The sequence below is a fragment of the Rhinopithecus roxellana genome, chromosome 5 (genome assembly GCF_007565055.1).
Source record: "Rhinopithecus roxellana isolate Shanxi Qingling chromosome 5, ASM756505v1, whole genome shotgun sequence".
Taxonomy (NCBI): Eukaryota; Metazoa; Chordata; class Mammalia; order Primates; family Cercopithecidae; genus Rhinopithecus; species Rhinopithecus roxellana.
In genome coordinates, this window is record NC_044553.1 from 151,433,741 (window position 1) to 151,448,208 (window position 14,468).

Sequence of the window (14,468 nt, forward strand, 5' to 3'; positions counted from 1 at the left end):
CACGTGCTCCCTTCAACAGAGGGGAATAGAACAGAAACCGTGGTACCTGCCTGGGGCGAGTGCTTCCTAACACAGTTGCGAACATCGGCAGAGCCCTCGGGAGCCACCAAGCAGGTTTCGGATCTCAGGTGAGGATTCTGCTGGCTCCCAGCAAACTGCTCCAAAAGAGACTCACACAGGGCGAGCGCCCTACCTGCCGAGCCAACTGGGAGGGGCGGGAGTTTTCAGAACCCCTGGGCTGTCCTCTGGGACAACATTTACAACCATCAGCCCCACCAGGGTGGGAATGAAGGTTTAGATGTGGGCACCCTGTGCCACCTCTTACAGGGCCCAGGGGCCTGGCAGATGAGGCTGCTGAATCTGCCCATGCCCTTATTTATTCAGCAAACAACTGCTGTGGTTTGAGGAAGCCCAAGTCTGAGAGGGGATGCAGGGGTGCCCATGGTGGAAATGAAGACGGCTATTCTGGCTGGCAAGCAGTGCCTCCCAAGCCGGCACTGTGCGAGCGTCCCGCAACATCCTCTTGCCTAATCTTCATAATGCTGTCCCCATTTTACAGATGAGGAGGCGTGACTGTTAACCACCACAGGGAGGGCAGTGATGATGTCCATGATGTTCACAGCACTCAGGAGGTAGCAGCCACTGGGCTGTGGCTGCCACGGTCCTCAGCTCACTGCATTCCTGCAGCCCGTTTTACAGGTGAGGACACTGAGGCTCAGGGCAGCTCCTAAGAGGCAGAGTGGGATCTGAAGGATGCCCTTGGTCCTGTGTGTACCTTGAACACCACATGGTGGCAGGTCCCCCACCATAGGACCAGGGGTGTCTGTCAGCCCTGGGCTGGGGCTAGAGGGCAGGGTAGGTGTCCCGGGCAGAGGCATGGCTGTTGAGTGCCTAGGGAGAGATGCAGCAGAGGAGCTCCACCATCAGGTCAGCGCCAGGGAAGAGAGCCGTTCCCCAGCAACCTCCTCCATCATCCCCAGACAAGGCCCAGGGGCCCACGGCAGGGAGGCCGCTTTCTGTGGTGGTGCAGAGACAGCTGCCTCTGCGGAGGCCTGAGGATAAACCGGAGCTTGGGGAGCGGACTGAGGCATGAACCCGCAGGGCAGAGTGTCAGCTCCATACCAGCACTGTGCAAAAGCTGTCTCCTCTGTCTGCAGGGTGGGAAACTGGTTCCCACTGCAGTGAACACTGAGACTGAAACATTAGTTGTGCCACCAGACTGTAAAGGCTGAGACAAGATTCGAACCTATGGCTGGAGCTGAGAGGTGGAAAGGCTGAGGCTGACGGTCTGGGCCCCACCTGGCTTCACCACGTGACTTTGGACAAGCCACTCAACCCTCAGCCTCACATCCTTATCAGCAACACAGAGATCCCAGCGGCCCTTTGCACATCGCTTCGTGAGGACAGAGTGAGGCGTTGGGGCAGGCCTGGCTCACGGTGTCATCAGCACACGCTGCTTTTGCTGGCCCCTCCCCAGGCGCTGCTGGACACCCATGGCCCGAGGGGCCTCCTGTGGGGTGCAGAAGAATAGGCCTGTCCCTCTGCTTGGCCCCAAAAGGGTGCTCTATGGTAAGGTGGGCACACTGAGTCATCTGCCGGGGAACCAGCTCTGCCCTGCCAGAGCCCTGGGCCTCCCCTCAGCACCAGGCTCCCTCACCAGTCTCTGCCAGGCTCAGCCATAGCCCCACCCCATCTGGGTGGCCCTTCTCTTGGCTTCTCTGGAAGAACCCTCCCTGTCCACACTGGCTCACAGTGCCCCACACTGGCTCACAAGGCCATCCCTTGTCTGCACCCACAGATCGCAACCATCCACACATTTTGTGTTGGGAGGCACTGGTCTTGCTCAGGTGCAAAGCTTCCCACCCTCTCCTGTCTCCTTCCTCCTTCCAGAATTTCTCTTCCAACAGGCCTCCCTGTGACCCCCTGGCCCTCCGGCCACTGATGTTGTCCCCTTTTCATTCTGCCGCTCAAAACATGCTCCGTGGTTTAGATCCCACGCTTCCTTATCCTGAATGTCCCCTGCATTATCCTGAGTGTCCCTTGTGCCCTGGTTCCCTCACACCTGCATAGCAAAACCCCATGATTCCCCAGCTCCAGCTAAACCCATGGTTTCCTCCCCACTGCACCCAGAGGCAATGGAGAAAAATACGATTGCCCCACGGGTCTGCCCTTTGGTTCACACACACAGATCTCACGGTGGCTGCTCCCCGACTCCCAGGGTGAGCTCCAACGTCCTCAGCTCACCACACGCGACTCCCCTGACTGTCCTCCACCCTTCCTGCCCCACGGCTGCACCTGCTGTAGACACAGGGCTCCGCGGTGCCTCTCCTGGGACCTGCCCCTCTGCTCCAGTGTCACCACCTCACAGAGGAGCCCCCCGACGGACCGCTCTGTCCTCCGCCTCCTCCCGACAGGGGCGAGCTGTCCCTAGGCAGGGCCGGGCAGCGGAGCTCACGCCTGCATCAGCATCTGGACCAGCTGGGACACACAGCAGCCCTGGGTGACAGCGGCCCCGGGTAAACACCAACTGAATGACAGGAGCCAGTGCACTCCTCTGAGCCTTGGCTTCCTTGCTGTGGCCTGTGCTGCTGACTGCGCCTGCTCATGCTCTCAGACAAGCGGAGGTGACACACACAGAAAGTGCCCAGCCGGTGCGTGGGGTAAGGTCCTGCCTCACTCCCATGACAAATAACCCTGAGCCCCCACCTGCCAGGCACAGTCTCTGAATGCAGGAAGCATTTCCTAAACATTTTTGCACCTCAGCAGCGAACGAGGCTGGCTTCACCTCCACAGCAGGTGCTTAACAAGGGTCAGCATGGAGGAAGCAACAGGGGACCCCCATCTGGGGAACAGTGGGCGCTGAAGCATGCAGCCTGGTGACAGCTTGCTGTGATGTCACACCATCGTCCCTCATGCCCTGTGCTAGGGCTCTGCTCCTGTGGTCCCCATAGAGCCCCTCACTGAGAGCTGAGGGGCACATGGCAGAGCCTGGCTTAGTGCCAGTGGGCTCCTAGGGCCCAGCTGGCAGCAGGGAACAGACCCCATAGCCTGGGGCTCCTCCCCAGGCCTGTGCCTGGCACTGCAGTTCAGGGTGGTGGAGGCAACGTGAGCCTGGGAGTCTCTGGCCTGCCACCAATGTGCTGTGGGGCCTGAACAGCTTCCTCCTCTCTAGGGCCTCAGTTTCTCAAAATGTAAACTGCAGGGGGCTGTAATCCCTTCAAGGTCCTTCCTGCTCCTTAAATCGAGGAGGGCCTGGGGGAGGGGCTGATCTGCTGATGACGCAGGTGGAGAGAGGTGAGGGACATGCGTGACTGCAACACTACACTCCAGTCTGGATGTTCCCCAGGTGGATGTGTGGCTCTCCCTCCCTCCTCGCACACCCCATGAGACCATCTCGCAGGTGAGGCTGAGGCTTCTCAAGGCTGCACCTCCCTGGACCCTGAGGTAAGGGAGAAAGCTGGCTTTCGGGCCTCAGTCACCCCGCCTCGCCTGCCTGGTCACCTGACGACAATCACTGGAGGCCGGTCAGTGGAGGTGGCCCAGCCGCCACTCACCTGGGAAGGCATTGATGTCGATGACGGCGTGCTGCCCTGTCTGGTTGTTGATGATGATGTCGATGCCGAAGAGTGACACGCCCAGCGCCTGCCGCAGGGCCCGGGAGAGCTCCCGGATGACCTCATCGCTCGGCCGCTCGAACACGCCCTCGATCTTGTCCAGCTGCCGACATACACAAGGAAGTTAGGCCGTGGGCCGAGGAGCTGCGATGCCGCACCACACAGAGAGACCCCCACCCCAGGCAGCACGAGGCCCTGGCATGCTTCGGGCCAGAGGCTGGACAGACCCACTGTGGTGAGCACGGGGTGACCACTGGCCACGTCCTGCCCTCTGAGGGTCGCCAGGCACCAAGTGTGTGAGGCTCATTACCTCCTGTGGGCTCATCATAGCCTGGAAGGCCAGTGCCATCACTGCACGTTACACACAGGGAAACTGAGGCTCAGAGAGGGTCAGGGCTTGGTCACACAGCTCAAAAGCACAGGGCAGAATTTGGACCCGTATTTTTCAGCCTCTAAAACTAAAGCCATTTAGCAGGGAGGAAGGAGATGGAGAGTGTGGCGGGGACCTAGGAAGACATTATGGTGCAGAGCACCAAAGCCAGACCTTGAAAGCAGGAGGATGCAGGCCCCTGGGAGGGGTGGGAGAAGGAGAGAGGCCCCAGGGAGGACACAGGGGAGGCAAAGGTGCAGAGGCCAGCAGCTGCAGGACATAGCTAGGAGCAGCTGGGGGGCAGAGCCAGGCAGAAGTGAGGAGTTCTGATCAGACCGCCACTTGCCCACCATCACGGAGACCCCCAGGGAGGAGAGGGCAAGGGCCCTGGGGTCCAGCAGGCCAGTCCTCCTTCCCAGGGCCCTGGGGTCCAGCAGGCCAGTCTTCCTCCCCAAGAAATGCTGTTTCCAAATGAACTCACACCCCAAACAATGTGGGCTCCCTAAAGAGGCTGCTCTGCTGCTCCTGCCTGCCTCCTGGGGTCCAAGCTTAGCCTTCCTCAAAGCTTCCATGTGCTGGTCAGGCCACCCTGCTCTGTTCTCCCTCCCAGCCTGGCACTCCCCTCTGCCACTCATGTCCTGTGCCTGTCGCGGCTGGCCTGGGACACATACTGTCATGGGCTTAGCCTGCCCCCAGCCAGGGCCTCCAAGGAACTGGGGCACTGCACTGGGAAGGATTCTGGAGTCAGAGAGACGTGGGTTCCAAACCTGACAGTGAACTCCTAGCTCTGTGGACTTAGGAGACAGTACCTGGCCTCTCTGTCTCAGGTTTGCTCTTCCGAAAGGCGAAGCAACAAGGCCTCCATCTCAGACTTTATTGAGAAGGTGGGGACAGTATGTGCCCGGCTGGGAGGAGACTCATCTGAATTCTAGGGCAGGAACTGCGTCCCGTCTCCTCTAAATCAGCCAAGGGAGGGCTCACACTAGGTGCTCAATGAATACTGAAGTTTTGGGGGTTGTGGGCTTAGGGGCCAAAAGGGAAGGGAGTGGCTGATCCATGAAAGACAAAAGTGAAGCTGGGTTCAAAAGCTGGACATGGAATAGCCAACTGACCCGGCAGTTCTGCTCCAGGGTACACACCCCAGAGCTGAGACCGTGTACTCAAATGGATGCCGTCCACCCATGCTCGCCGCGGTGTCATTCCTACCCCAGCGTGCATCCACAGATGAACGGCTACAAAAACTGGTCTGTCCATACAATGGAATACTGTTCAGCCATAAAAAGGAATGAACTTCTGACCCATGCTACAATGCAGAGGAACCCTGAACACATCACGCTGAGTGCAGGAACCCAGACACAAAAGCTCACCTATTGTGTGATTCCATTTCTATGGAATATCTAGGACAGGTAACGCCACAGAGACAGCAATGAGCTCAGTGGCTGCCAGTAACAAGAGCTGGGGGAAATGGGGAGTGAGTGCCTGGCGGGCCCAGGGCTTTCTTCTCAGTGATGAAAATGTTTTGTTTTGGAACCAGATAGAGGTGGTGATTGGACAGCACTGAATGTACTAATTGCCACTGAATTATTCTCTTCGAAATGGTCAATCTCATGTATGTGAATTTACCTCAGTTTCATTTTATTTAGAGACAATGTTTCACTCTGTCACTCAGGCTGGAGTGTAGTGTTGCAATCACGGCTCACTGCAGCCTTGAACTCCTGGGCCTCAGCCTCTGGAGTAGCTGGGACTACAGGTGTGTGCCACCATGCCTGGCTAATCTTATTTGTTTTTTGTAGGGACAGGGTCTCACTATCTTGCCCAGGTTGGTCTCAAACTCCTGGCCTCAAGTAATCCTCCCTTCTAGGCCTCCCAAAATGCTGGGATTATAGGTGTGAGTCACTGTGCCCGGTGCACCTGAATTTAAAAAAAAAAGTGAAAGCGGGTCAGCAGGGCTGGGGACAGAGCCCTGGTCACCAAGAAAAGTGGCCCTTACCCAAGCACAGGAGGCTGAAGTAGCCACTGGGAACTTCCAGGGAGGGAAGTGAGGGACCCACGCCCGGGCACCACCCACGCTCTGAGGGACCCACGCCCGGGCACCACCCACGCTCTGAGGGACCCACGCCCGGGCACCACCCACGCTCTGAGGCCTACACCAGCACATCTCCCGTCCTGGTTCTGCAGGACACGCAGGGCCCCCGCTCACAGCCTCAAGGCCTTGGTGTCTTATCCAGAAGAAATACTTTCTAGGGGGCAGGAGTGGCCCGGCTGTGAGAGGCACTTTCTAGGGGGCAGGAGTGGCCCGGCTGTGAGAGGCACTTTCTAGGGGGCAGGAGTGGCCCGGCTGTGAGAGGCACTCATCCCTTAGCACTTATCTGTTTTTTTCTTTTTGAGACAGGGCCTTGCTCTGTTGCCCAGGCTACAGTGCAATGGCGAGATCACAACTCACTGCAGCCTCGAACTTCCGGGCTCAAATGATCCTCCCACCTCAGTCTCCCAAGTAGCTAAGACTCCAGGCGAGCAACGCTGTGCGCAGCTCATTTTTGTATTGTTTCGGCAGGGATTAAAGGTCTCACCACGTTTCCCAGGCTGGTCTCAAACTCCCGGGCTCAAGCCATCTGCCCGCCTTGGCCTCCCAAAGTGTTGGGATTAAAGGCATGAGCCACCGCACCCAGCCACTTAGCTTTTCTGAGCCTCCTGGGTCATTCTTGCCAGTGGCGGCCAAAGGCCAAGTGGGGCAGCTCAGCCACTCGCCCTGCAGCCCAGGGCCCTCACTGAGTCAGAGAGACGCTGGTGGGCACCTTGGGGCTGCCCATTCTCCACTGTGTACCCTAAGCCATAACAGAACCCTTCTGGGCCTTGTTTTTTTGCCCCAATAAATGGGGTAATAAAAACATCTCACTGTGAGATTGTGGTGCAGACGGGAGGAGCTGCTACCTCAGGCTCAGAGCACAGGCTCGGGAGCAAGGGAGCTCGGTTCCTGCACTGCCACATGCCCCACAGCACGCCATTTACAAAAGCGCTCTCGGCTTAGCTGTGGAATCTCAGAAATCCTTCTGAAGTTATCTGGTTATCCAAAACCAAAGAGCCATCCTAGGACAAGATAAAGGCACGGAAATCCTGCCTGGGGCCCTCAACGCAAGTGATCCAGTGACGTTCTGGAAAGCGAGGAGGTGACAGGGGAGCTGGGAAGGTGCTCATGGGTCCCCAGTGGGCCTCGGCACCTGGTGAGACCATGCCCGTACTGCACACCTGGCACTGCGGTGGGTGCTTCTCACCCAGGAACTCCCTGGACTCCGGAACCCTTCTGGGGCAGGAAGAACAAACCAAGGCTCAGAGAGGTGACGTGACTCGCCTTAGCTTGGGCCGACCTGAGGCAGTCCCATCAGAGTCTGTGCCCTGAACTAATACCCTAGACTGAATTTCAAAAAGCAAAAGGTGTGTGGGATCCTGCAAGTTAGGTGGGGCTAGGCCTATCCTCAGGGGTCTCCCACCGGGAAGGGAGGGGTGCTTCAAGGCCAGAGGAGGGCTTCCTGCACCAGACTCCCGGGGAGGCCAAGGCAGGACTGGAGGAGCCCCAGGTGGGCAGGGACGGGTGGATGGGCAGCGAGCATGTTTCCGCACCTGGGAACAGAGCTGGCTGTGTCAGGCCAGCCTGCGGGCGTCCAGGAGGGGTTGATGTCCCAGTGGAAAAGGTGGTGCTGACCGCATTTCCCTTTTCTATTTTTGGAAGTCGTCAGTCCTGGCAGATTCCTGACTAGCAGCCATGCGCTGAGGGAAGGAGGAGGCAACTGCAGACCTCAGAGGTGAAGGCAAGGGCCCTGCAGTGTCTCTAGGCCCACCCCTTCCCGTTTTACAGATGAGGAGATTGAGGCTGAGGTCAACAAGTGCTAATCCAAGACAGTGACTTCTGGATGGGTCCCTCTGCCATCATGGCTGCTGGCCCTACCCCTGAGAGGACACTCAGTCTGCAAATGCCAATTCCCCTCCATCACACGGGCTGCCGAGGCCCCCAGAGCAAAGCCACACAGGGAAGAAGCCCTGTGATTCTGAAGCTTGGAAGAAAGCCGTCTCTCGCACAGAACATCTTATAATATGCTCAGCCAGGCACTGAGGCTCTGTTTAAATCTGTTCCCAAAGCCTGACATGTTCCCAGGGGACATGTGTCAACATCCTGAGGATGGCGATGTTCCCTCCAGGTCCTGCCCACGCCTGTGCTCTGTCTAATGCTCGGCACACTGCTGGCTCCTCAGAGGACCCTGACACAAATGACAGACAGGCTGCCTGGGTTCTGGGGCAGCCCCCCCAGGGACACGAGCACTGCCGTTGGAGTGGAGGCTGGCTCGTCGGAGAGACCAGACCAGGACAGGGAGGAGGACACCAGCAAAGCCCCCAGAAGAGCACACACGCATCCTCAGAACAGCAGGCTCCCTGGCAGAGGGCTCTGAGTTTAGGGAAGTGGCCGCTGGCTCTCTGGACTTCGGGGAAACAGCAGAGGATAGCCTTTCCTAAATTCTTTGGGGTCAGGTGCTCAGGAATCACTGGTGAGGTCAGAAGTCCTAAATTCCTGGGAGATCCAACTTTGGAATCAGACCTGGTGGGGTCAAATCCCAGCCTTGTGAATGTGAAAAGGTCACCGAGCCTCTCTGATGCCATGAGGCCTGACTGCGACCTGCACTGCAGGGTACCTGGGCTGATGCTGGCCATAGTGACACTCACTGAGCGGCCAGGATGCCCACTACCCACAGTGCTGGGGGCAGGGGTGACACTCCTGCTAGCCTCAGGACCACTACAGGACAAAGGACTGAGATGGTGCTGCCTCCACAGCCCTTTGAAAAACCAGGAACAAGAGATGAGAGAGCAGTTCTTCCGACTCCTCACGCTGGGAGAAGGGTCAGCACACCTTCTGCACGGGCAGCTTGCAGTGAGTGGTGTCTCTCTGCAAGCCCAGCATGCCCCTCACCTCTCCCTGTGCTGGGCCGGGCTGCAATGGCTGCTAGCACGAAGGCTCGAAGCAAGCAGAGGAACAGGGGTCTCTGGAACCTCCCGAAGCCCCTGGCACAGAGGCAAAGGTCTTTCCCACCCTAGCCTGCTGGAGAGCTCGTCCAAGGACCCCATGCTGTGGCAGCCCACACCTAGGCCCAGGGGAGGGCAGTTTCGGGCCAAGCCACCCCAACGGAGGGACCCACCTCCGTCAGGACTGATGACGACTCGGGCTTTGACACGTTGTGGCTGTTGAAGAAGATGGACTCACGGTCTGAAAAAGCGACAGGAAGGAGCTGACGTTAGAACCTCAATGCAGGGACCACACTGCCGCCACCCGACACCAGGGGGCAGCACCACCCCAGGCACCAACACGCGGCCCCGGGCTCTGCAGAGCCCTGGGCTCCAGTGAGCTGGGCACCGTCAGGGCCTCTGGTTCACCTTCTCCTGCCACATAAAAGTGACCGATGTAATGAGCCAACCTCTGCTACCATCTCACAGCATCACGTCTGGTTTTCCCTGAGTGCCCTGTCACCATACAGGGAACAGTGGGGGGAGGGGAAGGAGCGGGGTGGGACAGCTAAACACCTGAGCATCACCCCAGAGAGGGCCCAAGGTAAAGCAGACTCAGTGTTATTTAGGCCAGTGCTCCCAGTCCACTCCCCAGCCCACGGGACTCTCTTTTGGGGAACGTGCTAGAGACATAGGGACAGGCTGCCACTGGCACGTGAGCACTTAAAATACAAAGGGTTCTGGTGGTTCTTAGCGACTTAGGGAAAAAAATAGGAAATCAGAGAACGTAGGCTTCCACAAGATCCATCCAAGAAAGCACACAGCACAATTTCTCTTTGGCACTGGAAGCTGGCACAGAGAGTCTGAAATACCCTCACCCCACACGTCTGGCTTCTGCCTGCCTCCCACAACACCCAGCCCGTACAGGCCCACTGGGGACCCGCAGAGGCAGACCAATCCCAAGAACAGTGAAAGTGCAAGTAGATCCCACAGTAGAAACGTCCTTGGGGACTAAACCAAAGTCACTTGGGGGAAATGTCAGGTCGGTTGGTCAGAAACACGCTCATAGGCACTGGGAAGCACTGGCACATGAATGCAAGAATTGCAGAACCATGAGCCTCAGGCCTGAGTTCTGGAAAAGGCTCCATCCCACGACCTCCCCCAAGGCTGGCACGGGACTGTCCTGGGCCGCCAGCCCTAGCAGCCCCTCGAGTCCTTGCAGGGCAAGGTGTTGTGGCTCCTGCCCCCAGGATGCCATACACATTCCCTAGGACCCAGGCACCTATGTGTGAGGACAGGAGGGCACTGGCTGAGGGGCACTGCATGCCAGGGGCCATGCCAATGGGGCACCTGCTCTGGCTGCCAACGACCCCACCAGCTCCAGGACTCTACAGCGCCGCAACAATCATGCATGAGAGAATGATTCGGGTGGAAGCCAAGTGGGCAGGCGCTGAGATGTATCTGGCGTCCTTCCCGCTAGCGGGACGCAAAGGCCCCTGGCTGCCCTGGTGTGCCTGACAGTCCTCCTGCTGCTCTGACCAGAGCCAGTCCAGATGGGGGGCATGAAAGATGGTCCTGGGGAGGAGCCTGGGGAAAATAAACACCCCGCAGGACATGCGTCATGTAGCCCCCAGGATCTCTACTCCCAAGGCACCGACAGCCAAGAAGCCTGTGGGGATGGCATAGGCCCCATGGACTTGAGGCTCAAGCAGGCTCGAGCAGCTGGGAGGGGAACACTGCCCACCTGCTCATCCTGTAGCCCAGCCTGGCTCAGCCCCTGAGCTCAGGGCACCTTCCCACCTATTTCCCTGCAGATCCTCAATAGCAGTTGCCCAGTGGCAGAGAAGGCCCAGGGGGAGGAAGTGCCACCAAGCACAGGTAGACACAGCATAGATCAGGGAGGCTGGGAAGTCTGCAGGAGCCACAAGGAGAACACATGGGTGCCAGGAAGGGCCAGAGCTGGGTATTCAGAGGGGCCAGCCAGTGTCTGCTGACCTGACAGATCATGCAACCCAACAGCTTCTTCTGGCAGGAAGAGCCGGAGTCCAGGCCATTTCAAGAGGGGCTCGTTTCTCCTCCTGGCTAATTCTGTTTTTCTTTTTCTTTTTTTGAGACAGAGTCTCACTCTGTCGCCCAGGCTGGAGTGCTGTGGCCCGAGCTTGGCTCACTGCAACCTCCACCTCTCATGTTCAAGCAATTATCTTGCCTCCTGAGTAGCTGGGATTATAGGCACCCGTCACCATGCCTGGCTAATTTTTTGTATTTTCAGTAGAAACGGGGTTTCGCCATCTTGGTCAGGCTGGTCTTGAACTCCTGACCTCAGGTGATCTGCCCACCTCAGCCTCCCAAAGTGCTGGGGATATAGGCATGAGCCTCTGCACCCAGCCCTTCTGGCTAATTCTGACCTAGGAGCTCTGGCCAGAAGACCATTTGGCAGGGCAGTGAGAGATGGCCTGGGCTCAGTTCCTCTCTGTATGCGGTCTGAGCAGGGGTCGGAGGGAGTGGGAGCAGCCTCCCGCGGCTGCCAGTCACCCAGGTGACGATGGAAAGCTGAGGCAAGTGAGAAGGCATCAGGGAAAGAGACCTGGTGGCCAGCTCCAAAACAGCTGGTTCCTCTAATAGACCAGACCAGGGCGCTGCTCCCAGCATGTAGCGGCAAGCCCTCCTGATGACAGCACCCTGGATTTCAGGTGCCCCGTGCAGTCTGTTCCTAGACTAGCCCAACAGCACTGGTGGAGAACCACCACCAACGTTCTACAGGGAGGGAGGGCAACGAAAGGAAGAATGTATGCTTTTCTTCTCAATTTATGGATTTAAAAAATAGGTTTAAAAGAAGAATAAATGATAAGATGAGCCCCCAAATATCCCAGCAACTCAGCAGTACAGCCATGAGCTGGGGCCACACTGCATTTAGCCTTATTTGTTTAATCTCCTCTCTCTCTCGGGAGGCAAATGGGATGGGAAGAATGTGTCCAGTGCTACCGATGGTGACCCAAGTCATCTTCCAGTTGCCATAAGTATCACCTCTGCAGAGGGACCACCTGAGCTGCCCTTTCCAAGTGGTCCCTCACCCAGTGGTGTCCCAGGACGCATTCTCTTTCCCTCGGACGCCTCATCTCAGGCCGCAGCTGCCTTTTATTATTTCTCTCCCTGTATGCAGTTTCTCCCACCGGAATACAAACTCCTGAGGGCAGGAAGCTGGACGCCTATCTAGTCCCTGACTGGATCCCCAGCAGCTCATGCAGGGCTGGGCACATGGTAGGTTGGATAAATGCTGTATCACTGACTATTAAGAGGCTCTGGAGTGGAGCTCAGCAGACTATAGACTGTAAGCCCGGCCACCTGCACTTGCAAATAAAGTTTCATTGGAACACAGCCGTGCACTCATTTACGTATCTACAGCTGCTTTTGCACGACGATGGCAGCATTAAATAATTGTGATGGAGCTGGAAATGTTTATAATTTGGCCTTCTGCAAAAAGGTTTGCTGCCTCCCGCTCTACCTGGTAGGAGGCACCACTCATATATGCCTGAGAGAAACAAGACTCAGGCTGGAGAGGATAGTGGAAAGAACCTGAATAAAGCTGGGAGCCTGTGCCACGTCCTCAGGGTAAAGACGAACAAGAAATAAACCCACTGCACAGAAAGGGGGAGCAAAGGAACTCACCCATCTCTACCCTGGCACAGGGTGGAGGGAGGGGAACAATCTCTCCATGAATGCGAACCATGGGCAGAGAACACAAAATGTTCCTGGTGGATGGCATAAGCCACAACCTGACTTCAGCTCCAGCCAAAGCCTCTGCATGGATGCCACTGGCTATAAGGCACACTTGATTTCAGATGTCAACATGTAAAAAACAAAAGTGCGGCTGACAGGCAAAGGAGACTGGCAGTTGTAGAGTGAAGGCTCGTCTCCTTGTCTCTATCCCAGGTCCAGAAAAGTCTCACTCAAGGAGCCCCCATCCCTGCGTGGCCGTGGGAAGCTGGGGGACCTGTCATCGGGCAAAGGAAACTGGAAAGCTGGGGTGGAGGCAGGAAAGAGGCCACAGTCCCAAACCCCCTTTTCAACTGGTCCAGCTTAAAGGGCTGCTGTTGCACTACACTTCTTATCCAGAAAGAGAACATACACGTAGAACCCACATTAGCTCCCTGGCACCGTGCCCTAGAGATGGGGACACAGAATCCGCTTTGGGGATGGAGAGACACTAACAGTTACTTAGTTCACGTGAACAGAATAAACACTTCTCCTTTTTAGCTCTGTGTATTTCTCTACTATTTGGGCTTAGTCTGTTTTTTTGTTTGTTTGTTTGTTTTTTGTTTTTTTGAAGAGGCAAGGTCTTACTGTCACCTAGGCTGGAGTGCAGTGGCACGACCACAGCTCACTGCAACCTTAAACTCCTGGGCTCAAGCGATCCTTCTGCCTCAGCCTTCTTAGTAGCTGGGACTGCAGGTGCACGCCACCATGCCCAGGTAATTTTTTAAATTTTTTTTCTTTTTTTGTAGAGATGGAGTTTCACTATGTTGCCCAGGCTGGTCTCAAATTCCTGGCCTCAAGCAATCTTCCCACCTAAATCTCTTCAAAGAACTGGGACTATAGGCATGAGCCACCATGTCTAGTCTCCTGGCCTGCATTTTATGGCAAACCAGCAACCTAGAAATGGCCACACGAGAAGACGCACAGGCAAGGAGTCCTCGTCCTCACAGATAGAGGACAGGAGTCTGCACTCCGCTGCTAATGGTTCCCAGCGTCAAGACAGAAACTGGCCCAGCATTTTGCAACCAGGAGGAAAAAGGAGAAAACAAAAAAACAGTAAAACTCAACCACATTTCTGTGCGGATAAGAAAGGAGATCTGACAGTAAATTTCTTTTAGAGATGGAGTGACTTGGGTAAAAACAGAAAGGAGTTGATATAAAATATAACTCCTCTGAATTTAATATATTTTCCATAGACTTAAAGCATTATTATTTTCTTAAATCAGGGAATAAACAGCATTTTTAAAAATGTCAGCCTCTTCCAGCCCATAACTTTGAGGAATAGCACTTGGTGGTATATAGCCACATATAAAAATACGCTTCCAGCGTTTGGTTCCCAACCAGTGGGCAGGGGCTGGGACCAGGATGTCCCAAACCCTGAAAATACAGCCTTGAGTCCAGGAGCCACATGCCCAGCTAGGAAGGCCATCTGCCCTCAGGAGGAAAATGAACACCTGCATGTTTCCAAAGTATCCACGCTCTGTATTGTGTCCACAGAAAGAGAAGAGGCATCTAGGGGAAGAAGGGCTGAGAGGGCGACCACAGCAGCTGCAGCCCCTCCATGCCGGGCGGCACACCAGCCAGGAGGTGTGGACGGCCACAGGCAGTCCCCGGACGAGGGACGCCAAGAGGACACATCTGCTTGCTCAGGTGGAGGTAAAGCAGCTGGCATCTGAACGCTTCTGATGATGCGGGTTCCCCTTGCCGAAACAAATGTGCGGCTGATTTGAACAAGCCACAGC

General features: G+C 56.4%; 1 protein-coding gene across 1 annotated transcript in view; it reads right to left on the minus strand.

Moving 5' to 3' along the window:
* Window positions 1–14,468, minus strand: part of ITPK1 (inositol-tetrakisphosphate 1-kinase) — a 182,511-nt gene that overhangs the window by 2,891 nt on the left and 165,152 nt on the right. Inside the window, exons 8-9 of the mRNA XM_010384507.2 lie at window positions 9,168–9,235; window positions 3,555–3,717 (exon numbers count right to left, since the gene is read on the minus strand). Coding sequence (XP_010382809.2) covers window positions 3,555–3,717; window positions 9,168–9,235 — 231 coding nt within the window. The remainder of the gene's footprint in view (window positions 1–3,554; window positions 3,718–9,167; window positions 9,236–14,468) is intronic.